The 27,553-nt window shown below is 48.5% G+C and overlaps 1 protein-coding gene across 1 annotated transcript in view; it reads right to left on the reverse strand.

Moving 5' to 3' along the window:
• Window positions 1-424: 424 nt before the first annotated feature.
• Window positions 425-27,553, reverse strand: part of ABCC11 (ATP binding cassette subfamily C member 11) — a 66,560-nt gene continuing 39,431 nt past the window's right edge. The window contains exons 15-31 of the mRNA XM_072967318.1: window positions 26,816-27,019; window positions 25,424-25,558; window positions 25,249-25,345; window positions 23,455-23,544; window positions 21,178-21,281; window positions 19,511-19,708; window positions 16,331-16,557; window positions 16,069-16,206; window positions 14,655-14,841; window positions 10,535-10,623; window position 10,265; window positions 8,774-8,963; window positions 7,175-7,334; window positions 3,398-3,476; window positions 2,718-2,828; window positions 1,016-1,180; window positions 425-889 (exon numbers count right to left, since the gene is read on the reverse strand). Coding sequence (XP_072823419.1) covers window positions 716-889; window positions 1,016-1,180; window positions 2,718-2,828; window positions 3,398-3,476; window positions 7,175-7,334; window positions 8,774-8,963; window position 10,265; window positions 10,535-10,623; window positions 14,655-14,841; window positions 16,069-16,206; window positions 16,331-16,557; window positions 19,511-19,708; window positions 21,178-21,281; window positions 23,455-23,544; window positions 25,249-25,345; window positions 25,424-25,558; window positions 26,816-27,019 — 2,349 coding nt within the window. The 3' untranslated portion in view covers window positions 425-715. The remainder of the gene's footprint in view (window positions 890-1,015; window positions 1,181-2,717; window positions 2,829-3,397; window positions 3,477-7,174; window positions 7,335-8,773; window positions 8,964-10,264; window positions 10,266-10,534; window positions 10,624-14,654; window positions 14,842-16,068; window positions 16,207-16,330; window positions 16,558-19,510; window positions 19,709-21,177; window positions 21,282-23,454; window positions 23,545-25,248; window positions 25,346-25,423; window positions 25,559-26,815; window positions 27,020-27,553) is intronic.

Here is a 27,553-nt window from a genome sequence, read left to right on the forward strand (position 1 = left end):
TGTGGGCATGTGACCCGGGCCTGGCCAGTCGCTATATTCCAGCAGCCTTGCTCATGACTAGTTCAGGGATGAGAACATGACCCAAGCTGGCCCAGTGATATTCAGACCTGGAGAAAGAAGACCTGGGAGTGCTGAGCTGGTGGGACATAAGTCTACAGCTACTGGCAGCCATGCTGCCACCATGAGGAGAGAAGGTCAGAGAGAGAAGCCAAACAAAGCATTGCTGAGAGTAGAAGAAAGGCAGAGGCTGCAAGGTAGACATCCTATGATATTGACACCCAACCCAGAACTTCTTCTGGACCTTTGCATCACATGAGCCAATCAAGTCCTTTTTTTTCCCAGAAGTCAGTTTAAGGATGTCTCTGTTCCCTGGAGTGGAACGAGACTAGCTAACATAGAAAGCAGAACAGAGGATGTGGCTTATTTTCACTTTTATTATTTTGCAAAATCAGTACATCATTTGTAACGCTTTTAACACTGATCAGAAAACTATAGTAAACCTTAACATGAAATTTCTCAACATATCAGTTAAAAAGAGACACATGATCCTTTGATTAACTAGTCTTCATTAGGGCTGGGGTTCTCAAGTTTTGGGGGGCCACAGAGGGCCATGTTCTAAGTTTTGCTCCTCAGTGTCCTTGCTGCCCATCACCAGCACTCCTGAGCACGTAGCAGCCCCACTTTCCGGAGAAGCAGCCATCTCTGCACAAGGAGGTCATAGACTACAGTCTCCCAGCTGCGCTCCTGTGCGCCCTGGTGAGCTGGGACTCCCGCCTCCACTCGATCCCCATCCTCCTTGGCTCAGAGAAGAACTGGCTGATGCCAACAGGGCTGCAAACATGGACCCAGGCTTCTTCTGCAGGACCTCAGGCCTGTCAAACTCCACCACCTGGGAGTCGGGGAGAGGAGAGGAGAGGACAAGGGAACAGCTGAGTTCGGTCATGAAGGATTCGAAGTCCTCCGGTGGTGCCAGCCTGGGAGCCATCCTCCCCGCAGTCTGGGGATGCCCCCTCACCTTCCCTTTGTCCATGACCAGGATGCGGTCACAGTTGAGGACAGTGGAGATGCGGTGTGCGATGACCAGCACCGTGCAACTCCGGAAGCCTTCGCGGATTGTGTGCTGGATCAGGGCATCAGCCTCCAAGTCAATGGAGGCTGTCGCTTCGTCAATAAAGATGATCTGGTGGACACGAGACGAGGGTGAGCAGCTCCCTCAGGCTGAGATCGGGGTCTGGTCCTGGCTCCGTCCACCACTAAGCTACCAAGTCCCTCAGCTGGAAGACGAGACCTTCGGACTGGGTTCAAAACCCACCTGGAACGCTCAGTTAGCCATTGCATTATGAAGAGAATGTTAGGTCTCAACCAAGGGCTAACTATTTTAGTGACTGGAGAATCTAGTTCTCAAAAATGAATATGTGCCAATGGCAACTTCTTGTTTTGTGAACCACCTTATTATTTGTCTGAATGAACACAGAGCAGTGCTCCCCGAAGAAGGGCCAGGCACATGCTGCGGATGGCATAGGAGATGGTGTCATCAGTATACGGATAAAGGTTCTTTTTACAATAATATGCACGAGAAAAATCTGCAGATAAATGTACTTTCTACCTTAACAGTTTTGTGTTCCTTTCATTAGCAACATGCATCAGAAAAATCTAACTAGCACAGAAAGTGTGATTTTATGCACATTCCTGTATAAGATGAGGCCGTGTTGATTTTTTTTTTATGGAGGCACTGGGGGTTGAACCCAGGACCTCATACATGCTAAGCATGTGCTTAAGATGAGGCCATTTTTAAAAAAGAGCATTGTGAGTAAATCACAGGGTAGGTGGTATCCAGATATGACAAAAATCATTAAGTGATAACTCAAATTTGGGAAACAATATACAGAAAGCAACTTCCGTGCCCAGCAGCTCAGTAACTGTGAAATACGGAGCTGAGAGGCTGAGGAAGTGCTCCATCCATATCTCAAGTCCCGTCACTCCTGTCTCAGGAAGAGGGGAGGGTCCTCCTCTGAAACCTGCTTCAGGCCCCATCGCCCTCCGCCTGCTCTTGCCCAAACTCTGACAGTCCACACCCACATTTTTTGCATTTATCACTAAGTAACCATGCTGTGTGTTGTGTGTGCGTGTGCAAGTACATATACACGTGTGAGTGTGGAGGTGTCTGTACGTGTGGATTATGGTTGTGTATCGCCTCCCTTGTGACAGAACGTTTGCCCCAAACTAGCCCCTGGAGTACCTGAAATTACTGACCAAATATTTGGAAAACTTCAAGAAACATTGTCAGATGAAACTTTTAAAAAATAGGTCATTTTGCCCCAGAACAGCTGTCATCTGATTCTCAACTCTAATCAAGACAAGGGAGTGCCCCGCATCCAAGTTTTAAAAGGAAAGCACGGTAGGTGATTTTTATTTTAATGCGTTTCTAAACTTGTGACTTTCTGTAGAAGTGTGTCATGACTTGGTGGTGTCAGCCTAGGTCAAGGGCACCCAGGCAGAGACCGCCCGCCGACCCTGGCCCCAGCACACCCCAGCCCACTCCCCACCCCCGCCTCCGTGTGCACACGGAATGGCAGAAAGTGACACAGCAAGCCCTTGTGGGATTTGCAGACAGAACCCAGCACAGGCCCAGAGTCCTGTGGTGCCAGAGGGAGACACGGCCAGTGCGTTTCCCAGGCCAGGCATCACCGGGACCAACACACACCCACACCTCTCACCTTGGAGCTGCAAAGGAGGGCCCGGGCTATGCAGAGCAGCTGCCGCTCCCCTACTGAGAAGTTTGCACCATTTTCCACTTCTGCTTGCAGTCCTTGAGGCAGCTTTGAAATCTGTGACATCAGGGAAGAGGCCCTCCGGCCACTGTGCAGTGAACCCTAACCGAATGTCATACCCCCTCCTCTCTCATCCTGTGACACTCCTCCCGTCTCTACACCCCCAGCCGATGGCCTTTCTCATTCTCAGCTGCGCCCGTCTCACTCCTCTGGGAGTCTCCGCAACTGTTAGACCCCGTGCCTGGAAAGTTCGCGAAGACCTGTGCCCGGCTGCCCCCTCAGTAATTGGTCTGTCGTACGTACGTCTACAGAGGCCCGGCCTGGCCCGGCACTGCAGTGTCTGCTGGTAGCATCACTACCTGCACAGCACTTGGCGGTGTCTGAAGGCATCTCGCATGTTCATTGCTTATTGCCTTTGTCTCCCCCGAACGTAAACACCAGGAGGACAAAGTCATACCCACCTGGCCCTTGCTGTGCCCCCTCATTGCTGCTGTCTGAGTGTCATCAGCCTTTATCTAGGGGTCCCAACCCATCTCAGCCCCACGCGGCAGCATCTGGAATATCCGTGAGAGGGGCCTGGAGGGTCAGCAGGCTGAGACCAAGGACTGGGCCCTGCAGCCACTCACCACCCTGCTCAGGAACGTCCTCTCCAAGACGTCCCAGATCTGCTCATCCGTGCAGCGGTCAAAGGGGTCCAGGTTGAATCTGCCACGCGAGAGGAAGAGAAGGGTTCAACAAGCACATGGACCATTGAACGGTCTACCCCCTACATAGCAAGGGACCAAGGATGGTTAGAGCTGGATCACTGGGTTTAGAGAAGCCCATGGAACTTCCATGAGTGGTCGTTCCTTGTGCCTGCCCAGTACCCCTTCCTTCTGCTAACAGCAGCCCCCAGACCTTGTTGAGGGGCCACCTCCTCCCCAGCCGCCAAGCCCACGTGGTCCAGGTGGGGCTCCACCACTAGCTCCAGGGTGGCAAGGGACTCAGGTATAAGCAAATCAGCCTGTGGCCACAGTGATTGGCTGGGGGCGGGAAGGTAGCCAATCAGAGCATATCTCAGGACTTGGACAGGAATCCCAGGAAAGCGACTTGTTCTTTCTCACTGACTGAGCAGGGGAGGTGGCACCACTTGCCTTGGGAGTGGGACACATGGAGCCCCCCAGGGCTCCCATCAGAGCCTGAGAATGAAGCCAAGGCAGGATGAGGAGGACACTGGGCCCTTGAATCAGCCTTGGTCTTCCCAGGGTTGGGAGCCAAAAGAGGCCCTTGTAGCTTAAGCCACTTGGGGCAGTGTGGGTGTTAGAATATACATCACATAGTATTTATCATTTTGACCATTTTTATGTATATAATTCAGTGGTGTTAAACACATTCACGATGTTATGTAACAATCCACTAAAACTCATCATTTCCAACAAAAACTCTGCCCATTAAGCAATCTCCCTCTTGCCCTCTCCCTCAGCCCCTCAGCCCCAGTAAATTCTTTTTCACTTTCTGTCTCTATGAATTTGCCTATTCCTGGTACCTCATTTATGTGGAAATATACAGTATTTGTCCTTCTATGTCTCCTTTATTTCACTTAGAATAATGTTTTCAAGGTCCACCTGTGCTGCAAAATATATCAAATTTTCATTCATTTCATGGCTAAATAATATTCCATTGTGCTTATCTAACATATTTTGTTTATTCACTTATCTGTTAGTGGAAACTTGGGTTGTTTCCATCTTTTGAGTATTGTGAATAATGTCATAAACACTGGTATACTGGTATCTGTTCAAATCTTGCTTTCAACTCTGTTGTGTATATACTGAGAACCAGAATTGGTGGGTCATATGGTAATTTTATATTTAACTTTTTGAGGAACCACCAAATTGTTTTCCACAGTGGCTGTGCCATTTCACATTCCCACCAATGGTGCATGAGGGTTCCAGTTTATCAACATCCTCACCAACACTTGTTATATTCCTCTTTCTTTTCTTTTCTTTCTTTCTTTCTTTCTTTCTTTCTTACTTTCTTTCTTTCTTTCTTTCTTTCTTTCTTTCTTTCTTCCTTCCTTTCTTTCTTTCTTTCTTTCTTTCTTCCTTTCTTCCTTTCTTCCTTTCTTCCTTTCTTCCTTTCTTTCTCTTTCTTTCCTTCCTTCCTTTTCTTTTCTCTTTTCTTTTCTTTTCTTAATTATAGCCACCCTAGTAGGTATCCTGTGTGGTGAAGTCGTTTTTTTCTGTCTCTTGCAGTGAAAGAATCCTAGCTGATAATCCAGGTGACTAACATCAAGTTGGGCCCTATCTGGACTTCACATCCATTAGGTTTGCACTTGCATTTGCTGTAGGCAGTATTCTAAACACTTCCCTCTTATGCAACCACTCAGTCCTGATTGAAACCTGTTCTTAACCTTCGCTTTATCTTTCCCCAGTTCTCGCAGCCACACACATTTTGCACGCAGGGCTAGACTGTGTTAAAGAAGCAGGGCTAAAATGCCTTAGTTGCATATTTGATGGTCTCCAGTGCTTTTTCACAGATGGGCTCACTGACACCCTTTTCCCCATGAGACGGATATACCTCTTTCACTGATGAGAAAATTATGACTTACGGGTGTTAAGTGCCTTGTTCAAGGTCACACCACAAGGCAGTCTGAGAGACAGAATGGAAGCATAGATACTCAGAATTAGACGGCACCTTAAAGGGCAGAGTGAACCCAGGTCTCCTGTACTCCAGCCCACACTTCTTCCTGCTGCAACGAGGGACTATCACTGGTTAAGAGCTGGAATACCTGAGGTTATATCTCACCTTTACCATTTACATGTGTGTCTCCTTAAACAAGTCACTTTTCCTTGCTAAGTTCAGTTTCTTCCCCTGTAAACTAATACATAATAATAGTGCCTACCTCATAAGGTGGTTGTGACAGTTAAATGGCGCAGAATATTAAGGCATAAGGCTGGCACATACCTCAATAAATATTAATTCATTTTACTGTTACTCCTCCTATACCAAGGCACCATAGACTGGCCAACTTCTACCTTAACATGGATATCTGTCACTAAATGTTATCTCATTCCTCTAAAACAACACAATCATAAAATTCTGTTTGTACACATTTATACTCTCCTTGGAAAGACTTTCTCTCCTTTTTCTGCCAGGCAAGCTCCTCCTTATCCTTCAAGACCCTGTTCAAATGTCTCCCCCCTCCTCTGTGAAGCCCTCCTGGATTCCCCCAGGCAGAGTTATTTGTCCTACTTCTGGGGTCCCTCAGCACTTGGTTCATATCTCTGATCTAGCAGTTGCCTCCCTGTATCATAATTTGATATGTCTTACATCTCGACAATGCCCCCACCCCCGATGACACCGTGCACTCCTCGGGCAGGGAGCAGTCATGCATCAGAGTGTCCCCAGTCCCTAGCACAAGGTCGGGACCTGGCAGAGGCTCCAAAAAGGCAAGTGAAATGGATGAAAGGATGAAGGAATGAATGAATGATGAGTGAGTAAATAAATGGATGATCAGAGCTCTGGGGTTAGTTTACTCTCTTGTCTCTAAGAATGCCCCTGGGTTATCCTTGAAATGTGAGGGATCCAGCTTCGTTTTTTGGGTTTTTTTTGTTTTTTGTTTGGTTTTTTTAAATCTTTTTTTTTTTTGGCTTTTTAAATTTTTAATTTAATTTTTTGGGGGCTGGGGAGAGATTTGGTTTGTTTGTTTGTTTGTTTGTTTATTTTAATGGCAGTACTGGGGATTGAACCCAGGACCTTGTGCATGCTAAGCATGTACTCCACCCTGAGCGACACCCCACCACAGCTTCATTTTGAATGCCTTCAATCTTCCTCAGTCTCCACGCCTTGGGTTCCCACACAATGAACATGCTCCGTTCTTCAGCAGCACTAATCCGGGTGAAGTTTAGTCCCCAAGTAGACTTCCGAGGAAACAGAAAGTGTGGAGAAGAGGCTGAAGGATGCAGTTCTGTCTGCTTCACTGCGGGGACTGCCTGGACTGGGAAGTATTTCCTAACATCCAGCCTAAATGCCCCTACTGGCTTTACCCATGGGAGAGAGAAGAAAATGAACCTCATGCCCACGTGGAGGGATGTGGTGAGCCACAGGGAAAGTGCTAATAGTGACCTGTAATCTGACCAATACCATCAGGTGTCTAAAAAATAAAAATCATGCACCTTTTGTCAAGGGCATTATGGTTTACAACGTGCTCTTGTGTATATCAGGGCCTCATCCAGTCCTCAAGGACACCCTGGGGAGGGGGGCCAGGTGGGTATGTGAGGCCCCGTGTGCCCAGGAGAGAGCAGAGGCCTAGAAATCAGGGCTTTGGCCCCGGGTAACCAGAGGCAGCCCAGCTCCAGCACTCCGACCTGTGACTTCTGCCAGGAGCCGCCCTCCTCACGGGCTGGCCTTGGCCCCGCACTCACCTGATGGTCCCTGGCAACAGGACAGGATCTTGAGGGATAATGGAGAACTTGGACCGCAGGTCCTCCAGGCCGAGGCTGCAGATGTCCACGCCATCGATGAGAATGCGGCCCCTGGCAGGTTCGACCAGGCGGAAGAGAGCCACCCCCAGGGAGGACTTCCCTGCAGGGGAGAGACAAGTGGGGCCTCTGTCCCCTGCGTCTGCAAGAGGGGCAGCACACGTTGTATCCGGCTTCCAGCCCTGACCTCCCCGCTCTGTGGCCCATTCCTTGTCATCATGAGCCTCGGGAGAGCAGAAGAGGCCTGGCGTCTCTGCTCCAGGTGCTCCAAGCTGTCATGAGCGGCTTCCTACCGCCTATCTGGGAGGGCTCGAATGGAGCCCCTGGGTTCAGTCCAGCTCACATATTTGTTTTGTTTCATACACACAGTGTTACTGTTTTTTAAATTCTTTTGCCCCCATTAAAAAAAAAATTCAAATTGCATGCTTCTCTTAAAGTCAGTGGAACCTGTAACACTGGTCCCATACCCACCTCGGCAACAGGCAGCTGGAGCCAAGTGTTGCCGCTTCCTTGAGACAGAACAGTGTTCAAGTTCAATGCTCTGCCCTCCCCAACCTCCTTTCTTCACACCCCAGATCCACTTCACTCGTGTTACTCGCCAGGCTCCCCAAGGCATTTGAGTCCAACCAATCAGGTCAATGGGAGGGGCAGCCGTGTGTCTCGTTCACCTTTGTGTTAACACGCCTGGCAGAGAGTAGGTGCTCAGTAAATAGCTACTGGATGAATACAGTCAATTGGAGTGTATCTACTGAGAGCTTCTCTCTGTCAGACCCAGCCCTGCAACTGCAGGCAAGAAATAGAAAGGGAAGTACACACGAAAGAATACAGATGGAAGCTCTTCACCTTGCAGTAGTGCAAGGCCTTCAGGGGTCCCGAGGAGGCGAGACACTCAAGGCTCCAGTCATCCTTGGGGGCTACCTGGAGGAGGCAGCTCCAGTGCCTAGGGGTGGGACAGGAATTGCTCAAGTCTGAGCAGTGTCTTTGAACAATGCAAAAAGTGGGGTTGGGTGACCCTTGAGTCAGATCTCCCAAAAGTGATGGGGGTAGGGGGAAGGAAGGCAGAGAAGAAGGGGGCTGACAAGAGAGGTCTAGGAGGGGAGGCAAGGAGGAAAGGGAGGACCCAGAGCTCACCCTTGCAGAGCCCTGCACGCCCCCTGCTGGAAGTGCTCGTCCCCACACCCTGTTCACCCCTCAAGTCAGCTCAAACGTGGGCCTCAGGGCCCAGGCCACTGTAGGTCAAGGAGCCACCAACCCAGTCACTCTGGTTAACGCCACCCCTCCCCTTCCCCACGGCATTCACCACCTGCGGTCATCTTCCTCACTTCCTTATTAGATGACCTGTTAACATCTGTCCCCTCCACTGGAATTTCAATACGATGGGGACTTGGGGTTTCATTCTCCAGTGTCTGGCACAGGGCCCAGCACAAAGTGAGGTCCCAATAAATACCCGTGGGGTTGCTGAGCAAACACCTGCCCAAAAATAGGTCTGACACCCAAAGGCCAAATTTGAGGTTCAGGGGAGACCCGGGACGCTCAGCTCACCAGAGCCCGTCCTGCCCACGATGCCCACCATTTCCTGGCCGTGAATCGTCAGGCTGAGGCCATTGAGGATAATAGGCGTGTTGTCTCTGTACTTCATCTGATAATCCTGGAATGTGATTTCTCCATGCTGAGGCCACCCACGAGGACAGTTCGCGCCTTCTATATGTAAAGGAGCCTCAGGGACACACATCTCATTTTTAAAGAAAGAAAAATCACTAGTTATCATCAATCTCTGCCCATCCCCTGCTGAGCAACCGGCCTCTAGCTGTCGGGTGTGTGTCCCACCCCAGCCCAAGGGTGAGCCACCACTATGTGATCAGAGCACACCCCAAAGGGAACGTCCTGCCCCCAGCCAACTGGAATGCACGTGACTTTTTTTAAAGTTTTTTGTTGTTTGTTTTGTCTTTTGGGGGAAGATGGGGAGGTAATTAGGTTTATTTATTTTGATGGAGGTACTGGGGATTGAACCCAGGACCTCATGCATGCTAAGCATGCACTCCACCACTGAGCTATACCCTCTACCTGAAATAAACATGATTTGTTTATCCCCAAAGGCTGAGATACCATATTGCTAGTCCCCTTGTTATTAACATGGGAACTCTCCCTAGTTTATCATATGTGTTTTATATACAGATCCCTTGTGCAGACTTATCCTCTCTCAAGGCCCAACCTAGGAAGTGGGCAATTTTAGATAATTTCACAGGTGAGGAAAGAGAGACAGTTTACAATCACACAGCTAATGAGCAGACTACCAGGGGACTCGAACCCGGGGCAGCATGACTCCACGCCCACAACTCTGCAACAAGCATAGCGGGTGCTTTGAGAGGAAAGACTGATGGGGAAGATGCCCTGCCACCTGGCTGCAGGTCGTGGCTCCTCTGCTGGCGCAAGGTCCCAACAGCGCCCCTCAGTATTAAATGAGTCTGTGGTTCACAAATTCTGCTCGTGACAGGGGCAGAGGACTGGCTTTAAAGGGCTCTGCCAGCCCCTGGCTGTGTAATTGTAAGCAAGATGCTCAGCCCGGCTAAGCCTTAGTTTCCTCTCCGGAATAATGGGGCTAATGCTTCAGTCAGCCTTATTAAATTGCTTCATAATTCCACAAGATAATCTATATATAATAATATTGAGCCTTGACTGCAGGCCAGGCACTATGCTAAGGGCTTTACATGTTAAGTTATTTAATCTTTGCAATAAGCCAATGAAGTAGATACTGTGGTCTGTCCCATTTCAGAGATGGTGAGCAGAGAGGCTAAGTCATGAGGTCACATAGCTGATTCAAAGTTTAGACCTGAACCCAGGTGATATGGCTCCAAAAAGCCAGGCTCTTAACTACTATGACATGAGTAGAAATAACATTAATAATAATAATAATTATTATTATTATATATTATTATATTGTTATATATAATAGTAATTATTATATATATTATTATTATTATTATTATTATTATTATTATTATTACTATTATTATTATAATACTTGGGCAAAACTCTCATTTCTAAAAGGGCAGATCATTCCCTCTACATCCAGGAGCTCCATGAGGGATGCAGTTAAAATGAGCCGACAGTTTCAGAAGAGCTTCTGAGAGATGCTATTCACAAGTCTAGGGGAGATGAGGAGGAAGGGCCAGGAGCCCCAGGTGCCTCCTGGGGATGTCTCAGGGTCGCTGGGGTGCCGGGGCTTGTAGAGGTCACACAGCCCCAGCTTTGATGTGGAGCCGGCAAGATCCCCCTGCACAAAACGCAGACCTGTGTCCCAACTTCAGGTACTGCAGCATCCTCTCCGCGGCTGTAAAGTACCCCTCTGTGTCTAAGCCAATTCGAGCAGCACCTTGGAACATGGACGCCAGCTGGAATGGAGGAGAAGCTTCAGGCTAACAGGCTTTAGGGTGCACTCAGGCTCTCCCCACTCCCAAAAACCAGGAGTTGCGGTTCCCCCGAACAGTTCCTCAAACCAAGACAGTTTCCCTGATGGGGATGGAGCACACACTTCTGGTGCCCCCTGAGTCCACTTTTGAGTTTAGTTGCAGCTGTGGTGGGCAGTCACAGGCGAGAATCCCACTGATACTGTTCCAGCTCGTGTACCCTCTGCTTTCCGCTCAAAACCTTTGTCCACACCACGGAAGCCCACTCAGCCCATGTGCAGTGCAGCCCAGAGACACGGGAGCTCTGGCCCTTGGGAGCAACCCTCAGCTAATGGAAAAGGAGCTGGTAGATAAAGGCTCCTGTCTCTCAGACTTCAGGGGACAATCCTGGGAGCATTCCATAGCTTCTCAGGAGATCTGGGTAGAGTTGAGGCTGGTGACCTAGGACAGTGACCTCAGTGACACACCCTCACAGTGCACTTGCTCCTTCCCTGTCTCACGCTCCTGCTCCCTCGGTCCTGTTTCCTGGGAGCATCTTGCAAATAATCTGTCTGCATCCGAGTCTTTGTCTCAGGCTCAGCCTTCAGGGAAACCGAGGCTAAGAGGGATCTCAGGGATTCTTGGGAATTGGAGGCACCAAACTGAGGAAACTGAGGCCCAAATAGAGGAAATGATACCTACAGAATCACCCGGAAGCTTGAGGCAGAGCTGGGATTGGGGGCCCAGTCTTTACGCTCTGTGCCCCCAGGCCATGCAGAAGGTGCTGGGCAACAACTCCATCATACATTCAGTCAACAAACTTGGACAAAGGTGCTAAACCAGGCTCCACGCTTCAAGTGCCGCAGACACAGGCCCTGCCCTCAGGGAACGCCCAGTCAGATGCGGAGACAGACAGGTCACCAGAGAACAGCAGCACAGAGGGAGGCACTCCACAACAGAGTCAGCCCACTGCTCCACTGTGGCCATGGGACAGACACCAGATGAGGGCCACAAGGAAGGCTTCCTGGAGGAGTTGGCACTGGAGCTACATTTCTAAGGAGAGGTGGGATTTAGCCAACCAAACACCTGTGGAGAGGGATGTTTTGTCCTAAAAGAGGGACAAAGTCCTGACAGAAGCAACATGGCCACATACGTGCACGGTCCCACAGGCCATCTCGCTGTGGCTGAAGCAAAGGGTAAGGACAGGCCAGGGAGGGAAAGCCTGTATAAGTCAAAGAAGGCGGCCACCATCATGAAACGACACTGAGCTGGGGAAGGAGGCCGGGGTGCGTTGGGAGGCTGCCTTTCCTCCAGTCAGGACATCAGACAGAGCCGGCTGTCTATTAACAGCTGGTCCTGTCTCTCTTCCTTGCTTGTGCTCAGATGTTTGGCAGCCTGGAGCCCCTAAGTGGCTTGGGTTATTCCAAACCAATCCTGTTAAGCCAGCGACTCGTTTAGGAGTGAGCCATGACACAATCCTGAGCAATGAAGCAAGAGGAAGACTCAGCTGGGAGTATGCCAGGAAACTACTCCTAGTTCTTACACGGGGGCACGTGGGAAAAGTGATCTTGTCTCCAGACTGTGGCAGTTTTGGGTGGGGATGTGTTGCTTGGGGCTGCAGCCGCCATTTTGTGAACTTGAGTGGACACTCCGGAGGACAAAGTCAGGTGTAGGTGCCAGACCAGAACGATAAAGCAATCACGGGTTCCTGCTAGGCCACTGAATCAGCCAACAGAGAACAGCCTTACCCCAGCCTTCTGGTCACATCAGATAATAAGTTCCCAGGCGGTCCAGGCCATTTTGAACTGGTTCTGTAGCTTGCTTTGGCTTGAACCAGGAGCGTGTCTAGTATTTACTGAGAAATCTCTTAGGCCAGCAACAAGGTGTGTGATTCCTGCCTCCCAAAGCCTGAACGTAATTTTCTCAAGAGTGCTTGCAGAAGTCAGAGAGGTACCAGCCTGAGCAGAGGAGAGAGAGCATGTGGGGTCTGGGGCCAGATCTGAGAGCCCGGAAGGCAGGTCCTGGCTAAGGTTTGGTGCATAAGGGGACACGGAGTCTTTGGAGGTTCTAACCAAGGCAGTGATGTGAGGGAAACAGAAGTAAAGAGCCCTCTGGAGAGAGTGTAAAGGTGGATGGAAAGGGTTTGGGGGGTGGGGTGAGGCAGGAAGGGTGAGAGGTTGTTACCTGGGATGGAGGTGCGACAGGGCAGCAGACGCTAAGGAGAAAGGACGAACCTGGGGCCATTCTGAAGCCATCAGGTTCCCAGGCAGAGCTCCCCCCTGGTGTCCTTGAGTATCTGTGCCTGTGTGCGCCTGGCAGAGCTGAGGCTCCGCCCGTCCTGCACCAGCACCGGCCAACCTGCCAAGGGGTACGGCCGCCAGGGAGCGTCTCTGGCCTCGGTCACTCCACATCCCCCAGGACTTGAGTTGGGAGCCTGTCCCCAGAGCCCAGAGTTCTGGAAGTCTCAGGGCAACTCTGCACAGAGGCATATGTGGGCGTGTGTGTTCGTGTGTGTGCGTGTGTTCATGTACATGTGTGTGTGTGTCAGAGAGAGGGAGAAAGGGAGAGAGGAGAGCATGTCCTACCGTGGACAAACCTGCTCTCACCAGCTGTGGGAATGCAGTCACGTTATCTCACCCTGGAAGCTCTGGTTTCCTATCTGGAAGCTGGGAACAGTCATAGCAAATGTTTATCCAGCATGTATTCTGGGCCAAGCACTCTTCTGGGTGTGTGACATGCACAGATCCTCCCATTCACACATTCCTCACAGAGCTGTAATTTCAGAACTCCTATTATCTCCCTTTTACAGCAGAAGAATCCCAGGCAAACGGAGGGTGACAGACTTGTCCCAGAGTCACACAGCTAATCACGGACAGAGCCTCATGTGAACCCACATGTTCCAAACCACACATTCCTAACCACTTGGCTGCATCCCATGGAACGTGGGGAGAGTTCAGTGGAAGAAAGCACAGCGAGCGCCAGCCCCGGGTCAGCGCCCTGGTTATGGGACGGGGTGACTGTCTCTGGGCGTGAGCCCTGCACGGCCACCTGCAGGAGGGTCTGCGCACAGGTGTGGATGTGTGGGCACAGCACTGTGTATGTGTGCAAAGGCCTGTCTGCTGCAGGGCTCCACGAGGAGCGGGAGGGACCCCCTCTGCATCCAAAAGGACGCCTCCTAGTAGGGCTCATGAGACCTGACCCAGTTAGAGAGAAGGCTGCCCAGGTACAGAGGGGATGGTTCGTGAGTCCACCCGGGGACAGGGTGCCCGGGAGCTGGTGCGCCAGGGTCCCCAGGGAGGATGCTAGGCCGACCTCTGGCCTCACAGCCCTTCCCCAGGACTCTGGGGACGTGACCCCTGGCCCCATTGCAGCGGGCGAGGAGGAGCTCAGGACGTGGGGCACCCAACTGCTACATCAGGGTCCCCTCGAGAACCCATTTTTAAATTTAGAGTCCAAGACCCCGCCCGCCCAGGACCTGACTCCGAATCCCACTGGAGGACGGGATGTCGGCCCCACTCCAGGGCCCGGCTGCTCACTCTGCCGGGCTGGGGCAAGCACCCCGCTTCAGGTCTGTGCACGTTGAAGCCTAAGGGGCCCTGCTCCAAGGGAGGGCTGGAAACCGACATTTTTAACCGCCTTCCCAGATAACTCAGAAAAGTCTGACAACTGAATCAGAGTCTGAATAGTACAGTAAAAAGAAACCACACAGGAAACCAAGAGGTCAGGGGTCTTGCCCTGGCCCTGCTCCTAACGCTCTGTCCATCCAGACAACTCCTTCCCCTCAGAGCCTCAGTTTCCCCGTCTGCACAATAGAAGGGTTGGAGTCTGTTGCCTGTGGGTGCCCTTTCAATCCCAATATTCTATGATTCCATTCGATAGCTTTAAATACAGACTTCCCAGTTCAGAGGTGGTAACGAAACAGAACCAAGCAGCAGATTGTTCATAAGATCACAAATGCCCAAAACCCAAGATGTAATCAAAGTCCCACGGCCCCTAAGTCTGCCCACGCCCCCGCCGTCTGAAAGTCCCTCCCTCACCCGCAGGACGAGGCTGATAGCCATGGCTTTGTAGGAATAGGGGGCAGAGGAAATGCCGAAGACTATGAAGAAGGCCACCACCAAGGTCATCAGATTGGTCATGAGCTCCAGCCTCAGTGATATCCATCGCGTGGAAGACAGGAACATCAGCAGGTAGTTATTCTCTGTATCCGTCAGCCGTTTAAACCTGAGAAAGAAAGGACAACCCGAAAACCATACATGTCTGTCTAACCCAGGGCTTCCCAAGGGAGCTTCCTCCAGCATCTAGCTCCCAACTCTCACCAAAAAGGACAACAAACAAAATTTGGGGAGTGGAGGGGGGAGGGAATCCTCACTACCCCATTCTCAGCCATGACCCCAGATCTAGGAAAGGGCTCTGACTTTGGCCTTGACGGTTAGTTCAGGATGGAAAACTTGGGCCAATGCGAGTGAATAAATGCCGGAATTCGTGAGTGAGTGAAGGGAAGCGCCCCCTTCCCAGCGCCCACTCACCCTGTGTCTGTCTTGCTCACCACTGTGTCCCCAGTGGGTGCTGAGCACCTGGTAGGTTCTCAGTGTTGACTGAAGGAATGCATCGCTCCAGTATCCCCTTGGTCCTAGTGTCTTTCCAATGTCATTGGGAGAGCTGGTACCACAGTGCATCCAATATTCCAGTTAACTGAGCCCACACCATCTCCCATGCCCTAATCTTACCAGGCTTTGAGATCAGCTCAGATGCCACCTTCTCCCCAAAGCCTTCCCTCATCCTCACAGCTGCAGATCCTCTCTTTCCCATCTGAACTCCCTGGCATCTTATCTGCTCCTCTCCTAAGCTGTCTATCATATTCAACCATGTCTTATTACAAAATATGTGTCTGTGTCTCCTGTCTTCCATTAGACCGTGAACTTCTTGTAGTTCAGTACAGACCAGGTTTGACTGATCTTTACATAGTTAAGCCCCAGCAACAATCATAGGGTCTGTTTGCTTGTTTCAACAAACATGTAGAAGGCAAATCTAATGTGTGAATAGTGAAGGAAATTTTGTTATTTAGAAAGCTATTGTTCTTTTATTATTTTATTATAACTAGATACCTGTTCGGAAGTGAAAGAGCAAAAAAAAAAAAAAGCAATGCAATAAGTGCTAAGCCAGTAACGCACCTTACTATTAATTACATGAATAAATGTATATAACAGCCACAGGTCATTAAGGCTGACAAACATTTTTCACTTACAAATATCACTTACATTTTTCTTATTCTTACAGCATCATCTTCCAGATGAGGTTCTGAAGACTCAGAGAAATAAATGGAATAAAGCAATGTTCTCTCTGAGTCTTCTGAAGATGGTGCTATTCTCAGATGCTCTGTTTCCTACCTTCCTGCTCCCCACCGCCCCACAGTCCGCATCACCCTCAGGTGGCAGCAGAAGGACTCACTCATTGATGAAGTTCTCAGTTTTTCCATAGACATGGATGGAGCTCAGGCCGTGCAGAGAGGTGAGGATGTGGGAAAATAAAGGGGAGCGGCTGTAGTTCCCCAGTCTCCTGAACACATTGCTGGCCCTCTTTAACACCCTGCAGCAAGAATGGGGGTGAGTGACCTGGGCCATCAGCCTCTGGGACCATCCGATTCTAGGTTAGTCCCAGACTCGCACCTGAAGTCACAAACCTTGTTCCCAAGCAAAAAGAAACCACTCACCTGCAGTAAATGAGGCCAACAGTAAGTAATGCGATTCCCATCAGCAGGATATAGGGGGACAGCACACTGATCATCAGCAGGATGAAGACCACCACCAAGAGCAGGAGCAGGACCTGTTCAGCGACAGTGGGCAAGAACTGGTCCAGCTCATCCAAGTCCCCTGAAAAGCAGTTCAGGAGCCGGCCTATCGGGGTGGTGTCAAAGAAACTCATGGGGCAGCGGAACACCTGCAGGGACAAAAGCACCCCAGATTATGACACTAGCCGCAGGCCTTGCTCAGGACTTGATGAAGATGCCAGGTACCCTTAGGCTCTGAAGAGGTACAGGCTGCAGCCTAAAGGGTGTCCAGAGAAGGCTATGTAGAAAAATGGTTAAAAATGGGCTCTGGAGACAATTTGTCAGGGCTCCAGTGATGCCCAGCTCTTCCACCAATTGCTGTGTGATGGTGGGCAAGTTACTTAACCCTTCTGAGTCTCAGTGTCCTCACTTGCAAAATGGGGATGATAACGATGCTTCAGTGTTGGGATGAAGACTGCACAACTTTGTCCATATACTAAAGGCCTTCCGAGTTGTACAGTTTAAAAGGGTACACGACAACCTATGGAATGGGAGAAAATATTTGCAAAAGATGAAACTGACAAAGGCTTGACCTCCAGAATATATAGGTAGCTCATACGACTTAATAAGAAAAAAACAAACAATCTGGGTAGCGTGGCCAAGTGGTCTAAGGTGCTGGATTAAGAAAAAAACAAACAAGCCAATCCAAAAATGGGCAGAAGACCTAAACAAGCAATTCTCCAAAGAAGACATACAAATGATTAATAAGCACATGAAAAAATGCTCAGTATCACTAATTATCACTAAGTATCACTAATTTGAGAAACGCAAATCAAAACTACAATGAGGTATCACCTCACACCAGTCAGAATGGCTGTCATTCAAAAATCCACAAATGACAAATGCTGGAGAGGCTGTGGAGAAAGGGGAACCCTCCTACACTGCTGGTGGGAATGCAGTTTGGTGCAGCCACTATGGAAAACAGTGTGGAGATTCCTCAAAAGACTAGGAATAGACTTACTGTATGACCCAGGAATCCCACTCCTGGGCTTGTATCCAGACGGAAATCTACTTCAGGATGACACCTGCACCCCAATGTTCATAGAAGCACTATTTACAATAGCCAAAACATGGAAACAGCCTAAATGTCCATCAACGAATGACTAGATAAAGAAGAGGTGGTATATTTATATAATGGAATACTACTCAGCCATAAAAACTGACAACATAACGCCATTTGCAGCAACATGGATGCTCCTGGAGAATGTCATTCTAAGCGAAGTAAACCAGAAAGAGAAAGAAAAATACCATATGAGATCGCTCATATGTGGAATCTAAAAAACAAACCAACAAACAAACAAAAACAAAGCATAAATACAGGACAGAAATAGACTCATAGACAGAGAATACAGACTTGTGGTTGCCAGGGGGGCGGAGGATGGGAAGGGATAGACTGGGATTTCAAAATTGTAGAATAGATAAACAAGTTATACTGTATAGCACAGGGAAATTTACACAAAACGTTATGGTAACTCACAGAGAAAAAAATGTGACAATGAGTGTGTATATGTCCATGAATGACTGAAAAATTGTGCTGAACACTAGAATTTGACACAACATTGTAAAATGATTATAAATCAATAAAAAATGTTAAAAAAAGATTTTGTGGTAGCTCATGGTGAAAAAGAATGTGAAAATGAATATACGTATATTAATGTATGACTGAAAAATTGTGCTCTACACTGGTAATTTACACAACATTGTATACTGACTATAACTCAATACAGTAAAAAATAAAAATAAAATAAAATAAAAGGGTGCATTTCATGGTATGTGAATTATATCTCAATAAAGCTATTATTTTAAAAAGGAAGAAAGGCATAATACATTGAAAGTGTTCAGAACAGTACCTGCCTCCTGGTAAGTGTTCCATTAATAACCAACTCTTACTTTTTTCTACAGATGGGACCATTTTCACTCAGCATCATCAAAGATTAGCAGCAGCAATTCCACTGCGATTGCAGAAGACGGAACCTTGGGTAGATTTTAACCTTGACTGTCCCTTCCTGAAAATGGCATCCCAACCTGACTAAAAGCAGTGAATATGAGGCCCTTTGGAGATCAAAGAGCATTTCATACTAGAACAGGGCTAACAACAATCCAGTTCATCCTTCTCATTTTACAGATGAAGAAACTGAAGCCCAGAGAAGGGGTAGCAGCTTAGTGATTGCTCAAGGTCACCCAAGTAGTTGATGGCAAAACCCTAATAGGTCCAGGGCTCTCAAGACTTCCTTAACCCCCAGCACAGCCACGCTCTTTACAGAAGGCATTTCTTAAAGACTCAGGGCACTGACCTGCTGACCAACTGACCACTTTCATTTCCCCATGTAGTTCTTTATTTTTTTATTTTTTGGGGGCACAGGATAATTAGGTTTATCTATTTATTATTATGGTTTAATGGACATACTGGGGATTGAACCCAAGACCTCGTGCCTGCTAAGCACACGCTTTACCACCACTGAGCTATCCCCCACCTCCTCCCCGTGTAGTCCTTAAGCCATATCACAAAACAAAGTGAATAAAGGTTAATAGTATCTCATAAGACCAAAAGTAAAGGAAAGAATGAAAGGAAAAGGGAGGGAGGAGGAAGATGCATTGTGACTATTAATAAATGATAATTATTTGAGTCATAAAGTGTCATGGCAAACGTCTGGAGACAGCAAAAAAGACCAGTGGTTGGCAGGGGTCTGGGGAAGAGAGGGGTGAATAGGTGGAGGGAAACTATTCTGTATGATACTTAGTGGCAGACACATGCCAGTATGCATTTGTCAAAACCCACAGAACGTACAACACAGAGAGCAAAACTTCATGTGAACTACGGACTTCAGTCGATAGTAATAACGAATCGATATTGGCTCATCAATTGTAACAAATGCCCCACACTGATGCAAGGTGTTAATAATATGAGGAACTGTGGGCATGGTGAGGGGGATGTGAGAAATCTCTGTACTTTCTGTAAACCAGAAACTGCTCCCCCCAAAAATTGTCTAGTAATTTAAAAAAAAAAAGTTGGGCAAGGTCAGGTCTCAGACTGTGGCCACGCCCACTTCCCCGGGCCCATACCTTGCAGAGGAGGTTGTTGTGCAATGTCGTGGACGCCTTCACCGTGACCTTGGTGAAAGCCAATGAGAACAGGATCCCTGTGAAGACCAAGAACAGGGCACTGAGGCCATACACCAGCTGGTAAAAGGGCAGCTGGGGGTTGTCGAGTATGTCTCCTGGGTCTGCAGTGGTCCCGTTACTCTCTCGGCTGCGGTTGGTCTTCAAGAAAGAATAAGGGCGGTGGTATGATAAGAAATACGTTTAGTCTTTGTCCCCATTTCCTGGCACAGAGCTCCTAAAACCCTTGCGATTTCCTAAGTGCTGCGGGTGCTGGGAGCATCTTTTGTTGTAATAAGTGACCTTTGATTCTGGTCACTTTTAAGACCTTTGGGGTCTCTGGAGCAATGAGTGTCTCTTGCAGCTAATGCGATGACGACACCAGATATTTCTAGAATCTGCCAAGGTGGAGTCAGAAACTTTAGAGACCAGCTCCCCAGTGCCTGGGGGCTTCAGGTTTGGGGCTGGTCACCAGAAGGACCAAGCCATGGGTCCAAGCTTGGAACTTTCAGCCCTACCCCATCCTCTGGGAAGGAGAGAGGGGCTGGAAATTGAGTTAATAATTAATTATACCGATGTATTTGAAACCACCACAAAAATCCCTAAAGCACAGGCTTCAGGAGGCTTCCAGATTGGTGAACACACCCATGTGTCAGAAGGGTGATGCAACCCGAGTCCATGGGGACAGAAGTTCCTGCACTATGGACCCTTCTGGACCTCACCCTATGCATGTTTTCCTCTGGCTGTTCATCTGTGTCCTTTATTAGATCCCTTATAACAAACTGGTAAAAGTATTTCTGAGTTCTCTGAGCCATGTTAGCAGCAAATTATTGAACCCAAAGGTGAGGTCCTGAGAATCCCCGAATTATAGCCAATCCATCAGAAGTACAAAAGGTCTGGACTTGTGACTGGCATCTGCAATGGGGACAATCAGAAGCATCTCTTGTAAGGACCGGAGAACCATTCCTTTGAAATATCATCAGGAAGGGCAGGGCCCCGGTCTCCCAGTCTCTCTGGGAGGATGGACCGCCCGCTGGCTGCAGACACAGCTGGCCTAATGGCCTTGACACTTACCAGCCTTCTTTACTGTTTCACTTCTCTGAGCTACTGGGGCCCCGCTTTCCCTCCTCCCTCATTCGCCCTTTGAAAAGCCCAGATCCCCTCTTGCACAAATCAGAATGGAGCTCAGCTCTTTCACCACTGGCAGGAGTGATTGAATAAAACCTTGTTTTCCCTGTTCTAACTAACATCCGGCCATGTTCATCTTTGCTGTGGCCTCCCAGCCGCCCACAGGGGAGATGAAATCTTACTTTAAGTAATACAGAACGAGGAGGCAAAACTCCTGCTGAAGGAAAGTCACTTAGGTGGACTGTAAAGCATTCTTGGGGAGCTGTTTGGTTTTGCTCCAGCGAGACTGCCTAGGTGGCCGCTCTGTGAACACAGGTGGCCAGACGGGAGGGAGCCCCAGAGTTCTGGTTCCCTCTAGAGCTCCATTTGTCCACTTGGCAAAGGCAGGCACTGGGCTTGCCATGGGCTTCCCTAACCCGTGCTTGAGGGGCCCTGAGGAGTAGGAAGCAACCCAACTCCACACAAGCCCACAGAAATGCACCCCAGTCCCCCATGGCACTCACCCCTGAGCCCTGCTCCAACCAATGGCTCAACCACCACATGTTGAATATTATGAGGAAGATCATCACCACTGAGAGAAGGAAAACCATGGCAGAGACCAGGTAACCTGGGGAGGGAGAAGGGGGTAACACACAGGTGCCATAAGAAGGTGCATGGCCATCCCAGGCCCTTGGATCTCCCTGACTCCTATCCCTTTTGGACACCTTAGACGACTGGAAAGAGCTGGGTTCCGAGGTTAGAAAGCCCTGGGTTCATACCCTGGCTCTACTACTTAAAAGCAATTTGAGCCTGGGCAAGGTACCAAATGTCAGTGACACGCCACCTCCTTGCCCATGAAATAGTCATGGTAGTCCTGCCAGCCTCATGGGGCCACTCTGAGGATGACACAAGATAATGTGTGTCAAGCACCCAGCCCAGTGCCTGGTAGAGAAGTCAGTTCCCCTTACGCAGGTCCTGAGGGTTCAGTGTTCAAAATAACAACAGCTCCTTTTTATGTGGTAGGTACTACTGTGTACCATGTGCCAGGCATAGTACTAAATACATGCATCATCTCTGAATTTGGAATTCCTATTCCCATCCACTGAGTCTCCAAGAGAGGATGTAACTTGCGCACAGTCACAGAGCGGGTGAGTGGTGAAGCCAAGGATGGGAAAACCCAGGGTATAGCCCCTCCTTTAGCATCTACCTCTTGCCCCGGCACTCTGTCCACCGACCCACTCCCATGCCCACATTCCTTTTCCTGAATTCCACCCTTCCTTAAGCTCTACTCAAGGACCACCTCTCTTTGATGGCATCTGAGACTATACCTGGTCAGAGGGATGTCTCTCGCTGCTACTGGACACACATATTATCATTCTTCAGCCAGATTCCAGGATGGGCTCTTAGATTCTATACACCCACCCCTCCAGAGGCTGGCACAGAGCCTGATCCACAATAGGTACTTTGTAAATACCCATCAATTGTTTTCTTGATTCATTCATGCAGTTCACAAATATTTGCTGTTCCCCTGCTCTGGCCAGGCCCTACAGGGATGCCCATGGTGGTGACGGTGGGAGTGGCGATCTCCTCTGCACAGTCTACCTTTTCATCCCCTAGACAGCTAGAGAGAAGACACATCTGGCCTGGGGTTAGGATCCAAAGTCAGTGAAGAGTAAAGAGTCGGTGTGGAGTCACAATGACTCTCAAAATTTAAATTACTCAAAAAGTACAGGATCATGTTCTTGGTTTTGTGTGTACACCATTGTACAGTTATATGCGTGTGGATTTGGTAGTGTTCACCATTTAATAAAAGGAAACTTCTAATCACCATCCACCTTCAGAAATACAGTTTAATATATATCAAAATGAAAGCTTCACCAATGTTACCTTTGCAATGCATGTAAATATTTTCTATTCTATTCTCATTTCTATTCTCATTGATACTTACAATTCACTCAATTGATTTCAGAACCCACCAGTGGGTAAGGACCTACAGTTTGAAAAACACTGAAATAAAGAGGACTGTTAGCACTCTTTATTTCAAGAAAATATATGGATTATATTTTCTTACTTTCTGTATTCTTACTGAGGTGTCCTTTGGGGTCTTAATCATGGAGAGCCTGCTCCTCTTAGGGCTGGCTAATTCCTAGAGACAGCAAATGACTCCCTGTGGGCACATCTTTGATATACAAACCAACCAGTCCAAAGCTCACACTCCCAACCATGTCTTTTCATCAAACCAATATTCCTCCCGCCCAAATCACCCCAAGACCAAGTATTAGACAACTAGGACCACCGCTATAGCCCAGAGCCCCCCAAAATCATTCAAACCATCCAACCCCAAGCTTACTCAGCACCCCTATCCTGCTTCCCCCAATTCTTCCCACAAAAAGACCCAATAAAGGCTCTGAACCATGGTCTCCCTTCTCCCGCTTTTGCCTCCTGATGGACCCTGGTGCTTCCCCATGTGGCTCTGCATGGCTTGCCACGCCTATTTCAAGGGACCTGTGAGTATAAATGTTTCCCTTGGTGAAAGTAATTTACATGTTGTAGGTCTCACCATATTTGATTTTTTTTAATGCCAGGTACCTTTTAGTACAAGTACCCGTGAAAATCTAACTTGCAACATTGACTATGGTGGTAGGGTTACCATAACTGAGTACTGTTGGGTGAAACTGTGCATGTTACACTCATGAATGGCATGACTCTTCTGCACCCCTCTGCCTCACAAGACCTTGCAGGGGCAGGGCTGGTCTGAGAGAGGGTCCTGGCCTGGCCGGGAGCAGCTGGCCTCACCATACCTCCAGCTGCCTGGATGTAGTGGTGGTAGACACTCCATTTCAGGGACCCTTCTTCCATCTTCTCCTTCCTGGTGAGCTGATCTTCCAGCCCTGGCTCAGGGAGAAGAAGAATGAAACAGCATGCCTCCCAATCGCCTGTATCTCCTTCCCAGGTCAAAAGGAGTCTTGCAAAGCCCTCTGCCCTGGCTTCCACCCAGTGCCTCACCCAAGTCTGACTCAAACCAGCAGATTTTCCATGGAAGACTACTGAAGGTAACCTTTGCCTGGATTCCAGAGTCTAGAAAGGGGATCTATCCCTAGCCATTCATTGACTCTGGAGGACCTAGTGTTCTCAAGAGCTTGATGGGTGGAGAAAGATGGCAAGAGAAAATGAAGAAAGCAATGACTTGGGGACAGAAAACCTGGGTTCAAGAATTGTCGTCACAATACTGTGCAACTTCAGGCAAACCACTTAACCCTCTGTTTCCTCATCTGACAACTCCTCAAGAAACAGTTGTGACACCAGCCCAGGCAGACTTTTGACCTAGAGCAGAGCAGAGGGACCAGTATCTAGAGATATCAGTAGATGGTGCTGATGACAATCACAGCCACAACAATAACAGGAAACAGCACTGTGGGGGATGCCTGTTGTTTCTACCTGACACTCTTCCTTCCTCTAATAGCAACACCCCAGTTTTTCCTAGGGAACAGGGCTTGCCTTATGGAATTTGACTCTTTAGGGGAATTATACCAGAATGGAAAACGATTGGAGTAGGGTTTTTTTTTAATTTATTTATTTTTATTTTATTTAAATTTTGTTGGGGACAGGTAATTAAGCTTATTTATTTTATTTTTTAATGGAGATACCGGGGATTGAACCCAGGACCCTGCGCATGCTAGGCATGCACTCTTGCCATTGAGCTATACCCTCCCTCTCCCTGGAGTAGGTTTTCTTCAAAAGGATTCTGCACCTGTTCCCGCTACTTAGACCCCAAAATTGCTGAGGCCTGGTTCTTCAACTTTTCCTTTCATTCTGTCATCTACACTCTTTCCTGCCAATAAATTATTTTTCTGCCCAAATCAGTTTCTGATCTCTGCAGCTGAAGACTCTACTGGTGACAGGAACCTGTGCTGAGGGCTTCCCTCCACCTGACCCTATCTAATCTCCACTACAACCCTACAAAGTAAGCACTGTTATCTCCACTTTTGCCAATGAGGGCTCAGAGAGTTTAAGTTGCTTGGCCAAGCTCACACAGCTTTGTGCACAGCAGAGCTGGAATTCAAATCCAGAATTTGTCTTACTTCAGAAATGGAAGTCTGTCTGCTCTGCTACTCTGTCTCAGAAAAGAGCAAAGCCACAAGCTTCTGGATGTCCAAGACTGGGCCTAGACCATTTCTGATTTCCAATACATTTGCTGTCAACAAATGTATAATGAATGAATGTCCCAATGCCTTGAAAAGTTTTACATTTGAGCCACTCGAGGCCAAAGCTATCCCCATCCTGTCTCTGCCTCTGCACACCCTCAGCTGTTCCCCCAACAACACTCACTTCCTGGATGCTTCAGGCCTCCTGACCAGCACTGTCCATACCCTGTGGGTATAGGATCTGTAATCTGTATGTGTAATGTTTGGGATCCTGTTTGACAAGGACATGATCCAGTCAACTACTGGGATCTGTAACCTGTATGTGTAATGTCTGGGATCCTGTTTGGCGAGGACATGGTCCGGTCTAGGGTGCAGGGGGAAAGGTCAGGGCCTCTGGAGGGCAGGCAGGCAGGCCGGAAGAGGTTCTTATCCTATTCCCGGCATCATTACCAGCATTTTCATTGAGAGGCTCTTCCTGGCAAGTGGTCTGGGCCTGACCTTCCACCTGAGACTCTTCGGCTGCCTTAGCTACGCCCAGCAGCGTGCCCTGGGGAGAGAGCACACGCCGGGAATGCAGGGGTGCCCCTTCCCATCAGGAGTGAGCAAGGGGCGGGGCGGAAATCACCTGTGTGGCCTCCGCTTTCATCTTCTGGATGAGTTGGGCATATTGCCCCTGGTTCTGTATCAACTCACTGTGAGCTCCTTTTTCGCAGATTTTCCCATCTTCTAGCAAAATGATCTGATCACAGAACTCTAAATACTGAAAAGTCAGAAGAGATAAGGTCTTCAGTAAACATACAAAAAGATGTTTCTACCTCACTATTCAAAGGAAAGACACAAATTTAAATCATGATAAAATGTTTTATCCCGCCAGTCTGGTAAAAATGTGAACACTGGACAACCCCAAGTGTCGGTAATGACTGGAGGTGAAGGGAACCCATATAAAACTGGGGCTAGGGGGCTGTAGATTGGTACTACTTTGGAAAACAAGCTGACAATATCTAGTAAAATTAAAGATTTTTGAAGAGTTATGAACCAGCCAATTCACTCCTGAAACGCTACCCTAAGAAAAAACCTCTCAGACACGTGCATCGAAACACAGGATGTGCACTGGAGCATTTTTTTGGTAAAAGTGAAAACTGTGAAACAACCTAACTGTCCATCCTGGAGAAATAAATTCTGGAATATTCAGATATTGGAACAGTAGACCAGTGACAATGAAATGACATTCCACGTATCAACATGGAAGCTCTTGAAAATATAATGTTGAGCAGAAAAGCAAATTACTGAAGAATACGAAAAGTAAAATATCAATTATATAAAGTCTTAAAATGTGCAAAAGGGCACTTGCTCCTGTCTGGAGAGTCACACATATGTTTTAAAAGGCAACAATGAACAGCAAAGTGAGGGAGGCAGGAGGGCGGAAATGGAACGTAATCCGAGGGCCATCAATGTGGGAACGTGTCATCTGGGTGGCAGATGTGTGGGCTTTCGTTAGACTATTTTCTAGCCCATTTTTATGTCTTAAATATTTTATACCAAAAAAAAAAAGTAAAGCCAAAATAGAAGAAGAAGGAGAAATAATAATAGGGTCTTGAGGCCAAAAACAAGCATGAAGCCATCTAAGGAGAAGGGCCCGTGGGAGGCAGCAGCAGACACAGTGTGCACTTGACGGAAAAAAGGGGAGACTTGGGGAAGGTTTGTTCTCTAAGAAAATGTGTTATTTTTTTGTTTGTTTGCATTTAAATTTTTTTGTAACTTCAAAAGCAGTGGCCCACCCTTACGATTTTGAAGATGCAGGAGACCTTAAAATTTGCTCTCAGTTTTTACCAGCCTATATTTTCCACATGGAAAGCAGAGGAAATCAAGGGCTTCACAACAGTCCCTGAATCCCTGGGTCTGTCTGAGCGGAAGGGGCGGCTGCAGTGGGGCAGTTACTGAATCACACTGGAGTGGCAGAGGCTGGAGGAGCTGCCTGCTCCGTCAACCATGTCCAGAGCCCGGGAAGGGCAGTTACCTGCAGCTGGTGGGTCACCAGGATGACGGTCTTCCCCTTGAGTGTCTTCTTAATGCACTCCTCAAAGATGTGCTTCCCCACGTGGACGTCCACAGCTGACAGGGGGTCGTCCAGCAGGTACAGCTCGTGGTCAGAGTAGACGGCGCGGGCCAGGCTGATCCTCTGCTTCTGCCCCCCAGAGAGGTTGAGGCCCCGCTCCCCGATCTGTGGACAGGAAGCCAAAGGCACCAGGTCTGGAGGGTGAGCCCAGCCAGGTGTGCTCACTCCAGCCAGGTGGGCAGATGGACAGACCGAACCCCGCCGAGAGGACGCTCCTGGACCCCTAATGACTTGGCACCCTTGACATTTCAAAAATATTTTTCAAAACCTGCTCAGTAGGATATGAAAAACTGATTTTCCACTAATACAATTTGTAATTCACAACTTGATACAATTTTTCTCAATCTCAGTTTCTCAGGAGACATATTACACTTTTAACAATTTAGTTCATAAAATAAATTATTTATTCCCCCAAAACAGCACCTTCTTACATCTCATTCAGGTTTTAAATCTCCAGTGACTGTCCCTACTGCTGGCGAGACCATGGGCCTGGGTTATGGGCTGTCACCTAAGACCATGTGTACCATGTGCAGCTACTTGACAGGGCAGGGCTGTGATGGCTGGGTTAGCCCTGCCGTGGCCGCCGTGGGAAAGGCCCCCTTATACGACACCCCTTATGTCAGGAGTCAAGGGGGAAAA

Source organism: Vicugna pacos, chromosome 9, assembly GCF_048564905.1.
Source record: "Vicugna pacos chromosome 9, VicPac4, whole genome shotgun sequence".
Lineage (NCBI taxonomy): Eukaryota > Metazoa > Chordata > Mammalia > Artiodactyla > Camelidae > Vicugna > Vicugna pacos.